General features: G+C 44.0%; 1 protein-coding gene across 1 annotated transcript in view; it reads right to left on the reverse strand.

Annotated features, from left to right (window-relative positions):
• The window catches only part of LOC124595016 (protein singed), a 329,423-nt gene that overhangs the window by 132,640 nt on the left and 181,348 nt on the right, over nt 1-15,435 (reverse strand). Inside the window, exons 2-3 of the mRNA XM_047133566.1 lie at nt 11,151-11,324; nt 7,854-8,144 (exon numbers count right to left, since the gene is read on the reverse strand). Of these exons, the coding sequence (XP_046989522.1) occupies nt 7,854-8,144; nt 11,151-11,315 (456 nt within the window). The 5' untranslated portion in view covers nt 11,316-11,324. The remainder of the gene's footprint in view (nt 1-7,853; nt 8,145-11,150; nt 11,325-15,435) is intronic.

Here is a 15,435-nt window from a genome sequence, read left to right on the forward strand (position 1 = left end):
GAACGTCATTAGTGATTGTTGTGTTGCCATTCATGAACAGTATTTCAGAGGGTGTTTTCCAACTGGATAACGCTCGCCCACGAGCCGCTGTTGTAACCAAACATGCTCTACAGTGTGTAGACATGTTGCCTTCACCTGCTCGATCACCCTGTTTCCAGTCGAGCACGTATGCGACTTTATCGGACGAATACTCCAACGTCACCCGCAAACAGCATTAACCGTCCCTGTATTCACCGACCAAATGCAGCACACATGGAACTCCATCCCACAACCTGACATCTTGCACCTGTACAATACAATGCATGCACATTTGCATGCTTTCATCCATCATTCTGGTGGTTACATCGGCTGTTAATGTATCGGCATTTCTTATTTACAATGGCTTATCACGCGCCTACATTAAGCTGTGCTCTTCCAATGTTAATCACTTAAATATGTTACCTAGACTAATGATTCCTGAAATTTCATTATTTTACAGTAATTATATTTTTGTATTGCGATTTTTTTTGTCAAGATTGCAACTCCACTAATTTAATGACACTGTTTTAAAACATTTGGCCGGCCGCTGTGGCCGAGCGGTTCTAGGCACCTCAGTCTGGAACCGCGCGACCGCTACGGTCGCAGGTTCGAATATTGCCTCGTGCATGGATGTGTGTGATGTCCTCAGGTTAGTTAGGTTTAACTAGTTCTAAGTTCTAGGGGACTGATGACCTCAGATGTTAAGTCCATAGTGCTCAGAGCCATTTGAACCATTTGAAACATTCGATTGTGTCTTGCGACAATTGGTTTCAAATATTTTGTTCATCAGATGGCTACATCGTATTTAGAGGCCGAACTACTGCTCAGCTAGTGGATGTTTACAGTGGTATGATGCCCTACAGTGAATGGTCAACAAGTATAGTTTTATTACGGTACATTGATAATTTTTTACTTATGGACCGTCAGACGGCCCATAAGTAAAAAATTATCAATATACCGTAATATTACGTGCAACAGAGGAAGACAGGACTACAAAAAGTTGAAGTATAGTTTTGTTTTGTTCCTGGGCGTTTCAGGAGATTTTACTCACGTAAGTACCCTACCAGTACTCTATCATTTTTATATTATCTAACACAAACTTTAACTGGTGCTACGATAACTTCAGTGGAAAACTGCCCTTCCGTCAGCCCTGTACCTCTTCTTCCTCTTTCATAATTATAAAGCAGTTCTGGATAACAGAACTATTTCAAAGTTGTTATTCCTTTTTCAGTGATAAAGGTCTAATTCACTGCACTGATTACCCCACTGAAATCGACTGTATTTCTCCATGAGCAGTTGGCTGTCAGATTATGCGGCACGGGAAAACAGGTGACTCGCGTCAGCGTTTTCACATTATCTGCCTCGTTTGCGATAAGCATTGGCGTGTCCACTGATTGCAACTTTCACTGCTATGCCTTGTTCCCAGTGTTGAATTAGTAAAAGTTTTTTTTCACAAAATTACATTTATACATAGTTCAGGGTGTTATATATTAACAACCATTAGACTGGTCTAAAGACGCAAGATGCACCTCCTAACGTATGCAGGCCCGTGTTACGTCCATTACAATTATCCGGGCTGTTATGCCGTGGCCTTCCATCAAGCTACGGACCCCCTTGAAGATGTCTCCCGCAGTCGGAGACGAAACGTTGGGAATCACCACAGAATTCATCAACCGACCACGGCATAACAGCCCGGATAATTATAATGGACATGATATTTCCGGCCGTGAAAGTTTACATTTTAGTATCAGGCCCGTGTTACGTTGTGACATCTGTTTGTGCCTATGGCGATAATGAGACCGTGTGCTCCCGACGAATTTTCGACGCATCTCCACAAATTACGTTCTCGGGACTTTGTTATCCAGCGGTGCTACGAGAAAATTATGTATTTACAATGCGAAAACTTACGACGACCGCACTATTTTGCCTGTACCTTAGATTGGAGTCACAGGGAGCAACTGAAGAGAGCTGCCCTCAACCAACCACCCAGGGAATTATCGCAGTAACTGTGGAGTCCGTTCTCCACGAGATACGTAAGTCACAGGATGCAGACCACAGTATAAATTTTCACACTTACGCCCGTTTTGTCTTCCGCATCACCCTACAGCCAGTGGTACTGTGCATAAAACAACCCTTGCATACTCTGAACTAAATTTTATAAGTAGCTAGCCGTTGCACCTGCTTTCTTTGGGATTGGAATTATTATATTCTTCTTGAACCAATCCCAAAGAAAGCATGTGTTGACAGATGCGAAAATTACCAAACTATCAGTTTAATAAGTCACAGCTGCAAAATACTAACGCGAATTCTTTACAGACGAATGGAAAAACTAGTAGAAGCCGACCTCGGAGAAGATGAGTTTGGATTCAGTAGAAATATTGGAACACGTGAGGCAATACTGACCCTACGACTTACCTTAGAAGCTAGATTAAGGAAAGGCAAACCTACGTTTCTAGCATTTGTAGACTTAGAGAAAGCTTTTGACAATGTTGACTGGAATACTCTCTTTCAAATTCTGAAGGCGGCAGGGGGAAAATACAGGGAGCGAAAGGCTATTTACAATTTGTACAGAAAGCAGATGGCAGTTATAAGAGTCGAGGGGCATGAAAGGGAAGCAGTGGTTGGGAAGGGAGTAAGACAGGGTTGTAGCCTCTCCCCGATGTTATTCAATCTGTATATTGAGCAATCAGTGAAGGAAACAAGAGAAAAATTCGGCGTAGGTATTAAAATCCATGGAGAAGAAATAAAAACGTTGAGGTTCGCCGATGACATTGTAATTCTGTCAGAGACAGCAACGGACTTGGAAGAGCAGTTGAACGGAATGGATAGTGTCTTGAAAGGAGGATATAAGATGAACATCAACAAAAGCAAAACGAGGATAATGGAATGTAGTCGAATTAAGTCGGGTGATGCTGAAGGAATTAGATTAGGAAATGAGAGACTTAAAGTAGTAAAGGAGTTTTGCTATTTGGGGAGCAAAATAACTGATGATGCTCGAAGTAGAGAAGATATAAAATGTAGACTGGCAATGGCAAGGAAAGCGCTTCCGAAGAAGAGAAATTTGTTAACATGGAGTATAGATTTAAGTGTCAGGAAGTCATTTCTGAAAGTATTTGTATGGAGTGTAGCCATGTATGGAAGTGAAACATGGACGATAAATAGTTTGGACAGGAAGAGAATAGAAGCTTTCGAAATGTGGTGCTACAGAATAATACTGAAGATTAGATGGCTACATCACGTAACTAATGAGGAGGTACAGAATAGAATTTGGGAGAAGAGGAATTTGTGGCACAACTTGACTAGAAGAAGGGATCAGATGGTAGAACATGTTCTGAGGCATCAAGGGATGATCAGTTAAGTATTGGAGGGCAGCGCGGAGAGTAAAAATCGTAGAGGCAGGTCAAGAGATGAATACACTAAGCAGATTCAGAAGGATGTAGGGTGCAGTAGGTACTTGGAAATGAAGAGACTGTCACAGGATAGAGTAGCATCGAGAGATGCATCAAACCAGTCTCTGGACTGAAGACCACAACAACAGCCGCTGCACATATTAGTTACATTATTACATCTAATCAAAGGTCTGAGTAATGTTGCATGATCCAATAAACGGCATCGGGGAAAAATTGTAACCGCGCATTTCCCGACAAAATTGCGAGCTGGAGCCGTAGTGACAGAGGTTTGGCATTTCAATCAGTTAAATGATGATGGAGGGAAAAAACGTTATTCTCACCTTCCGCTTGGAGTACACCACACGTTGTTCACAGCTATCAGCATACCGCATTCTCCTTGAATAACATTTATATTCAGGACAGTTACACCAAATGAAATCCTTTCCCTCGGCATGGCCTGTAACTAAGCAGAAAAACTTTTGCCGCTTTACTGGCACGCTGAACACGAGAACGCTTCCAAAGAATGTGTGGCAAATTGTGCGCAAAGTCCTTTGTCACAAAGCAGGCGCCCTGGTAAGTTGCTGTGCTAAACCGAATCTGCTTACTGTTTGCCTGATTCGAGACGGGTAAGAGTAGAATATCTGGCGGAAAAAAAAATACCAAGATGTTCAGTTTCTGGTTCTGAAATCTATCGCTCCTGCATTCTGGGTCTTCCCGTAAGTTCTCATATAGGAGGCTTGAAGGGCATGAAGTTCATAGGGAGGATAATAATTATGCATATGAGAAGCAACCTGTATTTTACAGACTGTTGTTATTTCTTTTGTGTATTATATAATTCAAGTAGTGCCAAGTGGCCGTCCGGAATCCGGTCTCCTTGCGACCGTTCATCCTCGTGACCACTGCTGCCAGCATTCATGTACAGTGGCTACAGTAGTGCCAAGTTTTTGTGTAGCATTGCAGAAGGAACATGTAGCTCCTCGCAGTCGTATTAAAGGACCTCGTTCAAACACAGTGATGCGTTGATAATGGCGTCTTTGTCGCCTTAAAGACATTCTTGACCAGCACCAACTCACCACGTCCAATCTCAAAGGTAACTAATGCTAACGACCGTTACTGCGTGTATTTAAAGCAAAATCCGATTTGCACCCTCGTAGCGGCGCTATTAGCGCCACTTTTATACGAGAGGCGCGAAATCTGAATAGAGAGCATGTTTCAGATTTAGAAACACACGACTACGAACTTTCGTTTCTGTCGTACAACTTCTTCTTGCTGTTGCGACTTTTTTCGTCAGAATAGTAAGCAGTACGGTGTCCTGCCAGGGTAGCCGACAGCGCTAACGCGCTGCTTCCTGGACTCGGGTAGGCGCCCCGGCCCCGGATCGAATCCGCCCGGCGGATTGACGACGAGGGCCGATGTGCCGGCCAGCCTGGATGTGGTTTTTAGGCGGTTTTCCACATCCCGCTAGGTGAATACCGGACTAGTCCCCATGTTCTGCCTCAGTTACACAGCTCGCAGACATCTGAACACATTCGCACTATTCCATGGATTACACTCGGCGCAGACATTTGGGATACACTCATTCCGTCCTGGGGGGTACGGGGTGGCGGCAGGAAGGACATCCGTCCACCCCTTAAACATTAACATGCCAAATCCGATTAACGATGGCTCACACTGCGTAACTGTGGGACAAGGCTCAAGCGATAGAATAGTAAGCAGTAGGGTCCCCAGTCCCGATTCTTTAAAGAATCTATCTCCCAAGAAGAAAACAGCGAGAAAAAAGTTAGGAAAGTTTTCAAATTATGTTTACAGTTTTTTGGTAGTCTCTAAGTGCTCCCATTATCAAGCACTGGATGAGTATGATCTGGGTAATTTCCGCTCCGTTTCAAGGAAAAGCTAGTTTTTCAAGCATGACCCTGTTCATGACGTATTTCGCGTACTGTGTGTCGTACAGTGGTATGATTTTACAGGTACATTCAATGGTATACATGGATACTATCAGCAAAATGTTTTATGGTAATTCCATCGGAGAGTTTTAAAGCCTATATCGACGTCTGTGGGTGTGTTTTGAACACATGCTTAGTGACTTATCTCATATTTCCAGTTGCTGACACGTTCTTTGTATCTATTTTTAAAATTTCTGCAGGTTTGTCCTACGGGGTGGCGCACGAAATGTGTTACCATTTTGTTTTTGAATATAAACTTTAATGTCAATACAATCTGAAAGGAACATATACTACAATGAAGAGCCGTCCATGGAGATTTGTTCTAAGTCAGCACATGCTTAATATGTTCACCATTTCGTTTCGTAACTTCCTTCAAACGAACACTGAAGTTAGTGATTACCCTACGGCACATGTCTTCCGTAATTTCATTGCAAGCTTGAAGAATAAGTCTTCTGAGCTCCATTAAATCACGTGGACGTTTCGGGAAAATTTTTTCCTTTAGGCAACCCCAAAGAAAAAAAAGTCACACGGATTAAGGTCTGGACTATTGGGGGGGCCAACTTTGTCCGCCACTGAAGCGACCTGGAAACATGAGTGAAATGATCCGCATGTCGAAATGCTCGAGTAAAAACTCCAACACAGTGTTTGCAGTATGTGGCCTTGCTCCATCTTGGATGAACCACTGCGTATTGAAGGGCAAGGCAGTAGCAAGAAACTGTGGAATGAAGCTATTGCGAAAGATGCTCAAATAACGCTCGCTGTTCACAGTTTCTTCGAAGAAGAAGAGTCCAATAAGTCGGTGACTGGAAGTTGCTGCCCACGCTGTAATCCTCGGAGCATAATGTTGTCGTTCGCCGGCCGGTGTGGCCGTGCGGTTCTAGGCGCTACAGTCTCGAACTGCGTGACCGCTACGGTCGCAGGTTCTAATCCTGTCTCGGGCATGGATGTGTGTGATGTCCTTAGGTTAGTTAGGTTTAAGTAGTTCTAAGTTCTAGGGGACTGATGACCACAGATGTTAAGTCCCATAGTGCTCAGAGCCATTTGAACCATTTGTTGTCGTTCATGAAGCACTTGTGGGTTTTCAGTGGCCCAAAAGCGTACATTTTGTTTGTTAACCACACCGTCTAAATGAAAATGGGCCTCGTCTGAAAACCAAACGTTGTTGAGAGTTTCTTCCCTATCCTCCGCCCACTGAGTCTCTGCTGCTTGTGTTCTTCAGTGAGCTTCTGTGCACAGGTCATCTTGTATGGGTACATATGGAGGTCACTTAAGAATGAGTTGAACGGAGCGTCTGGATATTCCCAGTTACAATGCTGCCTTTCTACACCATTTCCCGGGACTTCTCTGTACAGCAATTCGTACCACTACAATATTCTCCGGCGAACAAACAAACAGGCTTAGGCCGAGGTCTCTTCGCTTGCAATACTGTTCCTTCCTGTAAAAATTTATCGTACAACCTGCGGATGGTCTTCTTGCAAGGGACCCATCGTGTGTTAAACTGTTGTCGAAAACGCCTCTGAGTCACGACAAGGCTTTTCGTTTCACGAAAAAGTAACAATTGTCGATCGTTGCTGTGTCGACAGTCTTCCATTGTCAGCCATTGCTGCTTACCAGTCTCCTAGCGGCAGTATCGTGAATTACACGTCATTTCGTAACTCACTTGTTTTTCCAAGCTCTGCTGGTACTGCTGTAGAGATCCCAGCGGGATATCTAATGTGCGTCGTAGATTGTTTATTTATTTATTTATTGTTCCGTGGGACCAAATTAAGGAGAAGTCTCCATGGTCATGGAACGAGTCAATACATGAAATTATAACACGATAGTAGAAACAGATAAAATGAAATATAAGTAACAAATTCAGGCGACAATTAGTAAGTTTAAATAAGAAATTGAACAATGTAACACTGGAATTTGCATAATTTTTCAGCTCTTCCAGGAGCTCCTCGACAGAATAGAATGAGTGAGCCATGAGGAAACTCTTGAGTTTGGACTTAAAAGTGTTTGAGCTACTGCTAAGATTATTGAAAATGGATGCAGCAGAATACTGCACTCCTTTCTGCACAAGAGTCAAGGCAGTGTATTCCACATGCAGATTTGATTTCTGCTAAGTATTAACTGAGTGAAAGCTGCTAACTCTTGGGAATAGGCTAGTATTGCTAACGACAAACGACATTAAAGAAAATATATACTGTGAGGGCAATTTCAGAATTCCCAGACTATTGAATAGGGATCGACAAGAGTTTCTCGAACTTACACCACACATAGCTCGAACAGCCCGTTTTTGAGCCAAAAATACCCTTTTTGAATCAGAAGAATTACCCCAAAAAATAATACCGTATGACATAAGCGTATGAAAATATGCGAAGTAGACTACTTTTCGTGTTGTGAAAGAAACAATTGGTAACACATTTCGTGCACCAGCCTGTATGTAACGGCTTTTGCGATCTTTTTCTACGAAACGAAAACACGCGGCAAGAGCAGGGGCGCTGTAGCGCAGGCGTACCTGCGGCCTGGCGGCGAGGTGGACGAGCCACAGCTCTGCGTCGGCGGGCACCTTGGCGGTGCAGGTGAGCTTGTCGGCGCACGCGCCCAGGTGGTAGCCGCGCGCCACGTTGCGCAGCGCCCAGCGGCCGGACCCGTCGTCCGCCACCGAGATGACGAACTGCGTGCCCGGGTCGCGCTCCTCGCTGTCGCACGCCACGTTGCCGAACGAGTCCACGGCCAGGTACTTGCCCAGGTGCGACCGCAGGTACACGGTCGAGCCGGCGTCCTTGCTCGGCTCCAGCGTCCAGATCTGCAAAACGACCGTCCACTTGCTGTGCGTACTGGGGCATCGAAATCCACACGGATACCTAAAACAAGGTTTTGATCCCAGTCTCGTTTGATTGCTGAAGGCATTGATTATACGCTGCTACTGGCTTTCTAGGCCTGAACTGTGTCGTAACAGGTGACACAAGATCAGCACTGTTCAGAGCAGAAAAGGGTTCGACAAAGAAGTGTGCTCTCACCAGTGCTCTTCGATGTTGTCATTGACAACTTCGTAAGGAAATTTCGCCAAGGGTCACCAGCAAATGACATCAAAATCATAGCATATACAGAAAAATGTGATGATATGGCAAGATAATAAGTAGAAATTGGAGGAACAACTGGAGACCTGGCAGAAGGAAACAAGCAAGCACTGAAGTAACTGAGGTAATGAAAATCAGCAGAGGAATGAAGAATGCAAGTTGTAATGGAAGAAATTATTAAAAAATATGTTCTTTCAAATATCTAGAAAATAAGCTAACCCGTAAAGGAAATGTCAAGGAACAAATTTCGAAGTGGATAGTAAATTGCTAACGGCCGGCGTGGCCGAGCGGTTGTAGGCGCCTCAGTCTGGAACCGCGCGACCGCTACGTCGCAGGTTCGAATCCTGCCTCGGGCATGGATGTGTGTGATGTCCTTAGGCTAGTTAGGTTTAAGTACTTCTAAGTCCTAGGGGACTGATGACCTCAGCTGTTAAGTCCCGTAGTGCTCAGAGCCATTTGATCCATTTTGAAAATTGCTCAAAATTTTTATTATTGTGCATCAGACATAATTAGCAATTGAAAAGTACCTGTCACGGCAAACATCGTGATATAAAAATCATACTATCTACCATTTTTAACCTATGGATGAGAATGTCGGCCTGGACGGAGAAAGATCTGAATAAAATTGAGGGGACGGAGTGGTGCTTTCTACGAGAGGGTTCGACGAGAAGGGACGGGGTAAGAAAGCAACAATGCGAAACACGCTTCAGATCATATCCGTAGAAGAAACTATAGAGACAAGCCGGCCGAAAAGGTTTCGCCACTTCAAAAAAAAAAATAAAAATAAAAAAAAAAAAAAAAAAAAATGTTCAAATGTGTGTGAGATCTTATGGGACTTGACTGCTAAGGTCATCAGTCCCTAAGCTTACACACTATTTAACCTAAATCATCCTAAAGACAAACACACACACACACGCCCGAGGGAGGACTCGGACCTCCACCGGGAGCAGCCGCACAGTCCATGACTGCAGCGCCTTAGACCGCTCGGCTAATCCCCCGCCGCCCACTTTAAACAATGGGAAGAGCATTACTACCAAGAACAACTCTGGAGGCCGCATGAACGACCAGCGTAAGCAGAAGCGTTTCAGGAAGAAAACAAAAGAAAACATTAATAACGTAGAAGTCTTATTTAAACGATAAGGCAACAATTCACCTTCATGGCCATACGCAAAAAACAGAAGTTTAACAGAATCGAACGATGATATCGGTCCTCATTAGAATAAACACGCCAGTAGATCAGTAAGTCTAGCCTATAGCGCGGACCTGTGCTTGAACCATGTCTGTAACGGGCACCTTCCACGATGGCATGGGTATGAACATTATACCCAACAGCAAGGATTTCGGATATGTCCGAAAGAACAGACATCACGCATTTATATAATTCATATGTCTCTATGGGCAATGAATCCACACACTTCAGCGCGGATGCGCAATTACATTTGACCTCCAACGGGCATCTAAAATTTACCTGCATGTAGGACAATGCACGGGGACTGTGGACAGTTAGCTCTACGTGGGAGTGGTGGGTCAGCCTGGGAGCGTGTTGAGATAGTCCGCGCATTTGAGATAACCGCTGTGTCGGATGGCGCAGTGGTTACAACCTATTAAGCAGAAGATCCCGGGTTCGAGTCCCAGCTCGGCACACGTTTTCACTCGTCATCACTGATTTCGCATGAAGTCACGATAATATCGCTTGCCCGGTTTCGGCGGGAAATACGACATCGCAGTGCTTTTGCTGTTCTTAAGTACAGTGCAGTGTTCCTTCGGACGTACTTCAGAACAACACGGAAACTGTAATGTCACATATTTGCACACTAGATGTCACGTCATTAATGACACATTCAACATAAGCCTATTTGCATAGAGGCCATTTACATCGAGACCACTGCAAACATTCTGGAGTGATATTCACTGATTTACTGATTGCAAGACTGCTATAGTTCATACACCTTGTACCGCCTATTCCCCTGCTCTGTGAGGGAAAGGTAACGATCGTCTTTGTCTGCAGCTGCTAGTGAATCATGTTGTCTTCAAAATCCTTGCACACTTACGTTAGTTTTAAAGTGAGGCTACAGACATGGATCCTTTTAACGGCCCACCACATCTCTGAGATTGGCATAAATCATGCTCTAACGCATGGCAAGACCTTTATTCGTAGGGTACTGAATACTTCACAGAATTGCAACGATTTCTGGAGCGCCCACATTGGACCGAATAATCGTTCTAGGTCGGAGTATTGCCCTTAATACTCGGCGCTTGTACTCCCAATTAACGCAGACAGTGTCTCTGCGCCACGAGATGTCTGGTAACTTCGAGATGGACGACGAGCACAGTAAGAGGGAAGTGTTCTGTGTGCATACGCAGTACGAGTAGCGAAGTGCTAACGGGGAACTCAACCGTCTCATTGTCAGCGCTCAAAGTGAGTCAGCGTTGGCAGATGAGACTATAGCATCGCTACCAACTGACAGGACTGGAAGCTGTAGCATCTTGCACTGGCGCGGGGAGAGTAATGTTCACAATCAATCAGTTTCGTGCTGTTCTGACTTCCTGCTTACTTTCATTGGCCACGCTGCAGGGTATCGAAATAAGTGCCCTTCTGTCACGGAAACACTACGCCGTTCCACACAGAAATCCATTTACGTACAGCTGTCTAAAAGTACTATAAGTACAGAACTTCCTTACAAGCATTAATGCTCGTGCATCATTCAAGAGAAAACATAGCTTTGGCTTACCTGCTTCTTTTTAAGGGAGGTGCCGTTAGCGTTGATCTTGAAGCCAAAACTCTCTGCGGTGAGGTAGCGGAACTTGGAGTTGATGAGTCCAATGGTCCACGAGCCCTTAGGAGGAGCCAAGTCGCCGCCACCGTTGACATCGTGACCGTTTACGCTGCCGTTCATTATGCTGAACTGGAACATAAACAGTTCACACTGTTACACGGTGGATGTAATTCATGGCAGAAAGAAAAGTAAAAACTAAGACAGCGGCGCGAAAAAACAGTTGCTATTATTACTGGATAATAGTCAGGTGTGGTTCTTGGGATAAAAACTTATACGTGAGACCCCAGACAACTTTAAATAGTGAAACTAAAAAGAAATGGGAACGTAAACATTTCAAAATCGACTGTTAATTTTCTCAGGATGTTGCTATTCAAACTTGTTCACAAAAACGCCGTGAGGCTGATACATGAATTTGTGCATCAAGCAGTTTTCTTGGTAACAGTAAAGAGGGACATTATCGCCCTGTTTCGTATGTTATTTCTTTGGTTTCGTGCTGTCCAATTGTTCTGTAGGATGAAACACTAAGTGTGGGAAGTACAGAAACTGTAGTTTCGTTTTTCTCATAAAAACATTTTCTGCTGTCAGTCACGAACACACACTTATCTTTCAACATGGCAGTATCGGGGAATACTTAATATTGTTAAATGTAGTTTCTTCTTTACAAAATATTCATATAGCTTGCACATTGTTCTTGTAGCTTTAATGTAAGAAACTTTTTACCGATAGTGATTTTTTTGTCCTATAGATTGTGAACCGCGAAAGTAACCGTGTTTACAGAACTGTGAATATCCTGTAATGAGTTTCAACATTACATCAGTGTGTCTTGTTTTTTTTGTTTGTTACTGTTGTTGTTGTTGGTGGTGGTGGTGGTGGTGTATACAAGCGAATTTTTTTTAGTTGTGGTTGATTAGGATGTTCGAGTTTAGACGTAACACCGCACTCTACACCACGTAAGTAAGGTCACCGGGCAAAAAATTAGTCAGTCCCCACAGAAATCATTATAAGCATCATTGAATACCGTTTAATTCGACCCCTGGTCTTGATAACCTCCTGGATTCGATTAGGAAGTTACTCCACAAGGTTGCGCAAGTACATCGCAACCAGGTTAAGCCAGTCGCTGAGAATTTGATCGCAGAGTTCCGCCAAATTGCGGGGATGCTAATGTCGGCATTTTACACGCTGTTCTAACATGACGCACAGATTTTCTATAGGGTTTTAAGTCAGTTGATTTTTCAGGCCAGTCGAGATGGAATAGGATGGGGAAGTGTTCAGAAAATAAGTCAAATATTCTTCCTGCTCGATGAACTTTGCTGTTTTCTTGATGTGGTTTTGTGAGCAGTGGTCTTTCGCGACGTGAACGATTCCAAACGTTCATTGCATGCAGTTTCCGTCGCAATTTTCTATCGGTAACAGGTTGGGATGGACCTTCATTCATTGCCTACAGCTATTCCTGTCGGATTTGAATGTGATTTTGATACACAAGCCGTGAAACACGTCTCCGGTCCCTTTTAGTCAGGATCTTTTTCAGAGCACAATTCTGCGACGTGTTTCGTGGTCAAGTGTGTTACACCACTGATTATAGACACGTTGTACAGTCCGCTGCGAAATACAAAAAAATCCAGCAACGTCACACACCGTATGGCCACAAGCATGGCTAAACACGATTGCCCCTTTTTACACTGTCACATTTACCCATGTTTACGTACAACGTCCGCTTGAAGTATATATGTCTCGCTGATCGGTGTTGTCTTATGTTCAAATAGAAGCAGTGCGCACGTGGCCAAGTACGTAACTCGATCTCTGCGTCATCTGCAAAGGCTTAACGATTCATCTGAGCGGCGCACTAGAGTGACTAATTTTTTGTCAGGTGAGCTCACAATTACCTTCTTAATTACCAGTAGCTAGCCTAAACGACAAGAAACATCAGTAACGATAGCTGAAATTCCGCTTCCTTGGATCACAATGCGATTACCAGTACACTGGAGTAGCTCACGCACAACAAAAATTGAATTCAAGATAGCATAACGTAGTAAATAAAATCAAGGTTGCTAGTGGAAATTGGTTCCCGAAAAGCATCGCGCACAAGAAAAATTAAATGTAAATCTGAAGAGTGTCGGCATCAAATTTTTTTTTTTTTTTTTTTTTTTAATTTTTTTTTTTTTTTTGGAAGAAACTGAACAGTTTTCGCAGTCGAAGGCTTTTAACAATTATTACAACTGAAAAAATTAAAACACAAGCAGATTTCTCCAAAAATTGTAGGTTTTATGACGCTTCACCGTGTGTTTCTACGCTTTTATGGCACGAGAAACGACGGTGAGCGAACTGCCGCTGTATTGTGACTCCCAAGCGTCACTGCGCAAGTAACGCAGCACGGAGTCCCCCGGGGGCGTGGACTTCCATAAAGAGAGTCGCAATTAAGTTGACAGTTGTCGGGGGGAACGAGAGCCTGCAAGCAGCAGGGGGGCTCAGATGCCACGCAGAGGGTGAAATGGAATCAAGAGACCCTTTTTGTCGGAGTTTTAATCAATTTCCGCGGCGACGCCAACTGAGCGAAAGCAGCAAGCCCAGCGTTCCCGCTGCTCTGACGGGGTGGGGACTTCGGCGAAGGGAGCGAACTCAGGGGGGGTTGGTTGTCCACCTGCCATTACCGGCGGAAGAAGTGACACGGCAAATGCTAAACAAAAGTTACGAGATTTCAAGCAAACCTGATATTTATAGTGACAGAAAAAATGTGTAGAACACTAATGCACTGGAACTGACTCTTGCTGATTCGCAACACAAAGGTAGTCATAAAATTTGAAATATCACCTGGAAAAAAATAAAGTAAGGTAATTAATTTTTTGTCTGATGGCAAGTGCATGTCTGGAGTTACGGCACACACTAAGATCCCCCATCTCAGTACCGTAGGCCGTCGCTACAGGAGCCAATACGAAATGGTGCAGCCACTGATAAAATCAAGTGCGTGCGGTGTTTGGCGTTTTTCATTTAAAAGGGAACAACGCTGCAACAATCGATGATGAGTGGGTGGTAGTGTACGGCAGCAATGCACCGTCATATGGCACAGCGGTTAGGGCTAATAGTAAGAGAGGTGGATACCTATATGCTCTAATACCAACGTATCACAATCGAAGCGATTGTGAAAAAAGTGAAAAATTACTCATGGGTGAATTTGCAACATCTTGCATGGCAGTTTATGCCCCCTACTACTAGTAGTTTTTTGGCTCACTGAGTAACATTGGAGTCATACAGAACTCAACTAATTTACACCGGATGTGTTGCGAGTATTTTAATGCACTAACATAAGAAGTATTTTACTGAACTAACAAAAACATACATTACAGCTGTTCAATGTAACAGTAATGATTCTATTTTCGTAAACATTAAGTTCAAGAAACAAAAAGGAATTTAGATTGGAGTCATATTGACGCCAGTGGTACCAGGAGGGTTAAACACAACAAACATCGCTCTCGGGTTCCGCGACCGCTCAAACCCATTCAAAGGTCCCACCTAACTGTGGCAGCAGCGGATATGCTGCATTTGTGCATGAGATCAATCCAGATGATGTCTTTAGCCGTCGAATCAACACAGACGAGGCAAAGGAGCAAAGCAAGCAGTGGAAACACGTGGATCCATCGGCGCCGAAAAAGGCGCGGACCTAACCATCATCGGACAACGTGATGCTGAGTGTTCTTTGCGCCTTCGATGGTGTGTCGTTCGAAGGAGCAAACCGCGGAAGGAACGGACTAGCGAAATCTCACGAGATGGCATCCATGTGTGTCAAGACAAAATGTCGCAGGAAACTGTGATAGGCGATATTTTGCCCCATGACAACGCTCCAGCTCATTCTGCACGGGACACAGTCACAGTTTCTGATTCATTACACTACCAAATTTTGACTCATTCCCATATTCTCCTGACGTGGCTTCCAGTGACTACACCCTCTTTCTTCGGATGAAAGAAAACAAGCGTGGCCGTTGTTTCCAGAATGACGACGGCGCATTCTGACTTTCAACAAACGTTACAAACTGAAAATCAGACTTCTACAACCAGGTGTCTACCATGTCATCCATCGTTGGGATAAATATGTCGCACTGAAGGCTGCATATGTACAGCGCGACCGACATCATCGCCAAGTTACATGGTACCAGCTCCTTTTTTTCGATGTGACAAATGACACCGACGGACCAGCCGATAAACCTCCACATCTGCTCTAATTTCTCTGATTTTCTCAACTTGATCA

This window comes from Schistocerca americana, chromosome 2, assembly GCF_021461395.2.
Source record: "Schistocerca americana isolate TAMUIC-IGC-003095 chromosome 2, iqSchAmer2.1, whole genome shotgun sequence".
Taxonomy (NCBI): Eukaryota; Metazoa; Arthropoda; class Insecta; order Orthoptera; family Acrididae; genus Schistocerca; species Schistocerca americana.